The 8,331-nt window shown below is 42.1% G+C and overlaps 1 protein-coding gene across 1 annotated transcript; it reads right to left on the bottom strand.

The window, feature by feature from the left end:
- Positions 1-343: 343 nt before the first annotated feature.
- On the bottom strand, positions 344-4,376 carry LOC149069053 (E3 ubiquitin-protein ligase MARCHF3-like). The gene is made up of 3 exons (XM_089250338.1): positions 4,202-4,376; positions 1,621-1,730; positions 344-577 (listed from the first exon to the last, which is right to left on the bottom strand). Exons 1-3 carry the CDS (start codon positions 4,374-4,376, stop codon positions 344-346), a joined length of 519 nt encoding a protein of 172 aa, XP_089106464.1.
- Positions 4,377-8,331: the final 3,955 nt, after the last annotated feature.

Below are 8,331 nucleotides of genomic sequence, written 5' to 3'. Positions count from 1 at the left end.
TTTTCATTATTGGCAACTTTAATTGTCTTTGACAAATTTTGGCGATAACTGGCAACATTAATTGTTTTAGAGAACAATTTTTTTTGGTGATGATTGGCATCTTTAATTGCCTTTAATAATTTTTTTGAGGATAATTGGCAACTTTAAATGTCTTTGAAAACTTCTTTTTGGTGAAAATTGGACATGTTCAATGTATATGGGATTTCCCGTATTTTTCTGATGGAAATATGGTCAGTCTATTTCGTTTATCGCGTTGTGTGCATTTAGTATTTTCGGTACGCACATTTATTATTTCGTTCATAACACATCTCATAAAAGTAAAGAAAAAGAGTGTTTTTTCCGCTCACATCAAATAAGCTGAAATGATGGCGATAAAAAGCAAAGCCAGAGCTGCATGCGTGATGGATTCCTTGTTGTCCCGTTCGTGAGCGTGCTTTGCTATGTGCTTTGCAACTCCGGCCACGAGGAAAACATGCATCGTCGTCAAGACAGCGCACAGCAACATCAAGATCAGGACGCAAACCAGGTCGAAACGGTCTTTCATGTTCGCCGAATCTTTGACGATTTCCACGAAGGTCTAGATAATCCAGAGCATAAAAATCAAACAACGTATTTTAGAAGGCTATTTTGCGTATATATACGATATGCACTAAATTTAAAGTCCTCTTCACACTTAATATAAGCTATATCAAGGGTGTCCAACCTTCACGAGAGTGCGCCCCCCCCCTTTCATTGATTTGAAAACATGTCGCGTGCCATTTACCGTAATTAAGTGATCTGTAAAAATGGCGTGGGTCACTTAAGTGATCTGGAAATGTGCCGCAAGCCACTTAAGTGATGTGGAACTGCACCGTGGGTCACGTATGTGATCTGTAAATGTTGAGCGTGATGTAAAAATACGTTACGGGGTCACTCAAGTTATCTGGGAGTGTGCCGCATGCTACTTTAGTGATGTGGAACTGCACTGTGGGTCACTTAAGCGATCTGTAAATGTACCGCGGGCCACTTGTGTTGCCTGGGAATATTTCACGGGATTATCAAGTAATGTTGAACTTCTTCAGCGAACCACATACTCCGGCAATATCACAATTTACTGCCATTAACGAAATTGAGTAGGAATGAAGGTGCCATCTATCGGTGGTCGCCTCTTGCACGTAAGGGAAAATATCCCGTTGTTTATATTGTTCCCACGGTTCGAACCGGGGACCTGACGGCAACCCCGGCGGTTGTAGACGAACATCTTACCACTACTCCAAGGGCGCAGTAACATTGAACTGCACCACGTCACACTTAATTGATCTGGAAATGTTTTCATGTGTCGGTTCATTTTCTTGAATGTGTTCTCACAGAGTCCAATTGTTCCGCGGGCCATGGGTTGAGCATGTATGCACTGCCAAAGTCATTCGCATATCGTGCGAATGACTTTGGCAGTGGTTCTTAGTCACCAACTTCTATCAGAGGCGTCGCTAAGGGTTGGCACATTGATGTGTACCCCTCCTCAGGCGCCGCGGATGAATGATGACAATGCTAAGGAAGTCGCCGTGTGGGGGAAGAGAACTGGACTATGATATTCACGAATTACTATTTTAAAATACATAAATGTTTGCATGTTCACTTCACCTTAGGCTCTTTGACAATATCGAACTTGAAATGGCATAGCTCGCACGAGTCACTGTTTCGGACTTCCAACCAATGTTCCAAGCAGCGAGGGTGAACATTCGCCATAGTGCCTAGAAATGTTAAGAGCATTAAGGATGTACTTTTATATACGGGGTCGTCCGGAACTCCACCGATAAATTTCTAGGGTTGATCGTACGTGTCAAGACAAATGACTTTTGCAATGAAACCTTGGGTTGAAATACATTTTTCAATCGGAAAACTAAGTAAGCACGGAAAAAGCCACAGGTCGCGGATATCAGAGAAAATTTAATGGCTATGTGAGCATTCAAAGTAGCTGCTTAAAATAGGGGCTCCAAGAGTACAGTCGCACAACTGACACCGACAAATAAAGGAATGACGGACACGCCCGCTCGCAGAATCCCGGCAATAAGTTCTTCCGTTAGGATGTCGTAGACTAATGACTTCAGGTGGCCCCAGAACAAATAGTCCAGAGAATTCAGGTCTGGGGGAGCATGCAGGCAACGCGGCAGGTCCACTACGGCTAATCAACTGCCCTTATATGTTGCTTTCCCCCACGCTGAAAACGTCGTTTCCGACTAAATAACCATGTTTAGACCCAATGTTTCATTATAAAAGTTGTTTGTCTTAACGTGTACGATCACCACTAGAAGTTTGTCGGAGAAGTTCCGGACCTCCCTGTAGTATTTTAAAGAATTTTTACGATTATAAATAAGATGTGACGTTACAGCAACTGAAGTGCAGGGGTTGGTATTTTCAATACGGGCAACTAAAAGTATTAAAATGATTCCGAACATCTACTGACTCACCAACTTCTTTCTGTTCGCGGGCCAACATACTGGTCAACTATAGCGTCGCGGGCCGCATCAGTGGTGCAACTTGGGTGTATAAGCCGCTCTATTATTGATTGAATTAATTAGTTAGTTATTAAATTATTTTCGCCACTAGAAATAAGAAGTTTGTAAGCAATTTGTTGATCAAGAAATCTGCTGTTGGGAACCGATAGTTCAAATAATCATCACAAATTTAATTTTTTCGCGGTACTTTCACCTTTTCGCGAGCCTCACAAAATCGCTTCTTTGGCCAGCTGTTGGCCACCCCTGCTCTAGACCAAGCATATTATCTATAGTCTTCGTTTCTCGATGAAGCTCCCACATTTCCCCCACGTGACAGATGAAAAAACAACAACAACAAACAACAAGGGTGTGTTCTCCAGAACTTGGCGCAGAATATCAGTCAGGGCCGTCATTTCAACTTTTTTCGTGGGGGGGGGGGGGGCAAAGCACATGTACTCAATGTATGTATATATATATATATACATACCATATTTAGTGTATTTTCAAAAACCAGGGGGGCAACGGCTCCCCCCCCCGCGCCCCAAATGACGGGCCTGATATCAGTACAGTGTAACTTTCCTTAAGGAAACTCTTGAAGCCCGTTTCAATGTATTTCGCTCTATATTAACGGAAACTCTCTTAGCGAACAAAACTATCGGTTGGAAGGGTGTCTGTTACGTAGCGATTTCGTGGTATTTAGCGACACGATCGTTATAATGCGTGAAATGAGGAGGAAATGAAATTCTTTTCCTTTTAAAACTGGCTATAGTGACGATATGAAACCAAGCCAAGCAATGCCGTTTGCACCACAGGTTAGTAACACATCTGCCTTGCCTCAGAGTAAATTGGATTTCCCATCGCTCTACGTGCATATGCGATGGCGACAGCACAAAGTGAGTGGCCTGAACAACCCTTTTATATATAGGTTTTTCAGCAAAGCCGAACGATGTATAGTCGAATTGCGAGCGATATATCTCAGAGACTAACTTATATCTTTGTCGAAATTTTGTAAATGTATTTATCTATATTTTCCCGTGGGATCTGACGGCAACCTTCGCGGTGTAAGAGGAGCATCTTACCGCCACGCCGCAAGTTATGACTGATTTATTTAATCCCTGGAGTTAAGAAAAGTCTTCACCAATTCTAAACCTTCTGACTTCGACACCCAGAATGCACTACGGTGCGGTTGGTGCGTATAAGGTCGACAGGGGAATTTATAATCTATAGGTAGAATACTACCTATAGAAAGCGCATGTACTACGCGTTTTTCTTGTTACGGTTAGAGTTGCCGCATATCAGTGTGTGTTTCGCAAGAAATTCCACGGTTGTTGATAAGATCAACCGCGGCAACTAGAAAGGCCCGTATAGTCAATGGAAATTTCCTACGTTGATCTCTGATCATAGATAAATCGATCATTCGATGGTAACCATTGCAGAAGGATTGCGGACATCCTTCAAGAGTTAGATTTCCCTCTTCTCTCCTTCATCTGATTAAGCATTGCCGGTGGCATCTGACGATTTCACATCACTAGAGACAGGTTTCATGCAATGCTGTCAGACTGTAAAACCTTAAGACTATGTATGTATTCTCTGTGTGTCTAGTAAATAAATCATTAAGAAGAGAGAGAGAGAGAGAGAGAGCGAGAGAACCAACCCTTGCACAATAACACACGAATTACGGGATTCTACATCCACAAAAACGCTTTCAGTTCGGACAATCGACTCACCTCTACAACTACATGGTGATACGAGAAGTTCGGGGCTGCTGTCGCTGAGACATATCCGACATGTCGGGTCCTTATCCTCGAATAAGATACTCCAATCTGAATAAGTATCGCTCATATCTTCGACGGACGACGAATCAGACTCATCAAACAAGGGAATCGGAACTGGCTCATCCATGATGGTGGTGATACGAGATTCAGACGTAAATAGGACCAGTCACTGTTTTCACATCGGCAAGATGCTAACCTCGACTCTAGACTTCGTTTCTCAAACTCTATTAAAATTTAAAAAACTCCCTGTCACATTTCTGCTACTTTTCTACAGTACAGAACTTGTGGGGGTTAGGAAATGAAGTGATGGATAGACAAGGGTGAAGGGACTTTCTTAAATGGCTGAACCTGAACTAGAATGTTGTGATCGAGAATGAGGAAATTTACATTTTAATAATATTTTAATTTTTTCGAAAGTATTAACTGATATAAAGCCATTATCGAAAAACCTTGACGCCTTTGGTTCAATGAAACTAGCCAATCAAAGGTTTCCGAAGAAATCCAGAGACTGTAAAACTCATGAAATCCATGATTGGCTGATCAATTGTTAATTTAAACTGGTGGCACCAGGATTCAAGGTGCAATTGTTTCAATATAGATTTTGATTTGAAGACGAACTTCTTAGCCCTAGCATCGATGCGAAAATTTGGAGTTGTGTAGGTCAGCGACACCTATGGGCTGTTTTTTGTTTTTTTCCCTGTGAAAAGAAAATTCCCGTGACCTTGCGATGCTAACACAGCAAACCGTTTTCTATTTCGGTTATTTTTCCGGTTTTCATGAATTTTTAAAGTTTCTACGGACTTTTTGTCCACCCTGTACATGATAAAATACAATAACCGGTACGTATGTACATGTATAATAACCGGATTTATCACATTTACCATAACATATACATTGTAAAATAGAGCAGTATTTATTGGAAAGCTTTTAATTGAAGATCTCTATCATTTTAATACAAAACTTTTACAATCGATTGCTTCAGCTACTGTATATAGAGTTGTTTATTCTTCATTTGTATGGCGATGATTCTTTGTCGCTGTCTTGTCTCTGCAACTTGTAGGTCTGCTGGTTCCTTCGGAAAATACGGACTCCTTAAAAGAACTCCCACCATCTTCGGATCCTTGATGAGCAATTCGTGGCGACTGCGCGTCACGTTGCGGGATTCTGTACACCAACCGTTTCGTGTAATGCGTCCTCGTCCAGTAATATATGACTCCAGTTATAGTTCTGTGAATGACGAAAGGGACACGCGTTAGTAAAATGTAGTAAGAATCTTTATATAAAAGACGGCGTCATTGGAAGACGTTTCAGAGGTTGGTATCAAACGAGACGTTTTGTGTACACCTTCGGTAACATCCAACTCTTCCGTTATTCGTTTACAGCAGTGGTTCCCAAACTTTTTCAGTCTCCGCGTACCCCCAACCCCGAATCCTCCCCCCCCCCAATGCGTTTCACCCATTACAGTTTTCGAGAAAAACTTACGTACATGTTGAATTAAATTACATGGTCTATTTTTTCGTTATTCAGATTTTCTATTTTTCAAGTAAGCAAACAAATTAACACAAAGATTGGGGAAGAATTGGATTGGAAGTCGGCGAGTTACTGAGTCAGTGAGAGAGGAAGTGAGTGAGCGTCGGTTTCTGAGTCAATAAGCGAGTAAAGGCTGAAACACACACTACACTGACGTGACGTGATTATCATGTAATATCAGAGACGTTGGGGATTCTGATTCGTGGAAAACTTGTGACGTGGAAATTATATTACGTGCGATTCCCACGTCACAGAATTTAAACGAATCAGAATTCACAATGTGAAATCACGTCACGTCATAGCAGTGTGTTTCAGCCTTAAGTCAGTCTGTAAGCTAATGAGTGAGTGACCCAGTGAGTAAGTTATTGATCAAGTGACCTAGTCATTCACTCACTCAGGATCCAGTAGCTCGCTCGCTCGCTCACTCAATTACTCACTCACTAACTGACTCGCATCAAACTGTTGTTGGTGAATTTTCCGGCAGTGATTGTTGGTTGGTGAATTTTCCTGGCGGTGAATTGTTGGTCGGTGAATTTCCCGTGAATTGGATTCCGTTCAATTGGATTTATTAGGACAGGGTGACCGTATAAAAATTTAAATTTTTATTTTATCACACACTGTATTCTCACTCTCGAAACTGGTACAGAGTGATTTCTGAACACATTTTGAGCGCATTTTAAATTAGAACCATACCTCTATATGTTGAACCGTTGATAAAAGATTACCGAGTTCGGACTTACGGGACACCCTGTATGTGTGTATGCATATACATAAATGCTTTAAGTACGCTTTAATTTATTGTAAGAATGTAAAATATGCATTTTGATCATTTCTTTCGCACCATTTTATGCACACTATTTTCGAGGGCTAATTTTAGACAGGGACCTACAATTTATTGCCGATTCCGAACGACAGGCTTGCTTTTATACTCATCGACAGGTTGGTGCGCTAACCGCTCGATGGGGGACTCCTTGCAGTAGCAATTTTTTCTGCGATCATGTCGCCGTTTCTGCTGTAGCCCTGTGTCAGGAAAGTTTTCTGACAAGGACGAACCGGGTATCGAACTCGCGACACCTCTAGACATCCTTTGGTACTTTATAGGCGGGTATCTTATCGATCTGGGCTACCGCGCCCTATACATTTTTTAAGCCCCAGGAGCACTAAATTGCTGCTCTTTTGATGGTAATGGTGTTCGATAGGGGATTGGGGTAGGGTATAGTTTTTTTCCCTTTTTTGGAAAAAAATAAGTGCTCCTTTTTTGAGGAAACCTCCGAACGGCAAATCATACTGAAGTGATTTGAAAATATGGCGCGGCTGCTCAAATGATCTGATTCTCACTCATCTGTAAATATGTCGAGGGTTAAGAACGAAACACACACTACACTGACGTGACGTGATTATCACGTCAGGCCAGAGACGTTGTGAATTGTGATTCATGGAAATTCGGTGACTTGGGAGATCTACGTCACATAATTTTCTTGTCACTGAATTTCGCACGAATCAGAATTCACAACGTTTCTGAAGAGACGTGAAATATCGTCACGTCAGTGCAGTGTATTTCGTACCTTACTCAAGTGATCTGGGAATGTGCCGCGGGACACGTAATTGATCCGAAAATGTGTTGCAGGCCACTTAAGCGTTCTGAAACTTTGCCGCGGATCAGTTAATTGATCTTGAAATGTCCGCTTAGTTGATTTTTACAAAATTAAGTGTTTGATGTCGCGGACCACATCAGGTGACTCCAAGACCCATTGGGGGTGGGCGTGTATGCTCTACGTTGATCACAAATGTTAATACTCACATTATGCCTCCTAACACCAAAATGAATACTACAAAGCCTAGGAACGAGCCACAGATGAAGCCCAGGACAGCGAGCCAGACCGTACCTCGAGATAGGATATCATTAGCGCCACCTATGAAGAAATACACGATGATCGTCATGACAGGGGTGATGAGCAACAGCCTCGCCAATTCGAAGGACACCTTCCTGCGCTCCATTCCTGCGGACGGGTCCGTGAAAAATTCCAACCACGTCTTCGGTTAAAACAAATGAAAATGCACACATTTAGCATGTCAACATCATCATCATGATTTTCATGTCACTTTACAAACTGTGTGACAAGGGTTATTTCATTGAAAATAAACTTATTTACCAAGGCTATTCAACCTTTAGAAGGGTGCGGGACGCTTCACCGACTAGAAAAAGTGTAGGGCCACTTAATTTAGCGCTATGGAACAGCGCCGCGGGTTACTTCAGTGTTCTGGAACTGTGTCGCGGCCACTTAAGTAATCTTGAAATGCATCGCGTTTCAATCGAAGGGGCCTTTAAAGAATTGGGACGTGGGTCGCTTAAGTGCTCGGGAACTGTGCCGCGGTAATCTGTTAATATGTCACGGGTGGCTTAAATGATATAGGAATGTGCTGCAGGTCACTTAAGTGATCTTTAAATGAGCCGCGTATCCCTCAGGTGCTTTGGAACTGCGCCGTAGGAATCTGTAAATATTCTACGGGTTACTTTAATGATCTTTGAATGTGCTACGGGTCACTTAAGT

Source organism: Pholcus phalangioides, unplaced genomic scaffold (assembly GCF_987345545.1).
Source record: "Pholcus phalangioides strain wild (caught in Gottingen) unplaced genomic scaffold, Ppha-v1.0 ptg000024l_1, whole genome shotgun sequence".
Classification (NCBI taxonomy): domain Eukaryota; kingdom Metazoa; phylum Arthropoda; class Arachnida; order Araneae; family Pholcidae; genus Pholcus; species Pholcus phalangioides.
This window is presented reverse-complemented; position numbering and strand designations above follow the sequence as displayed.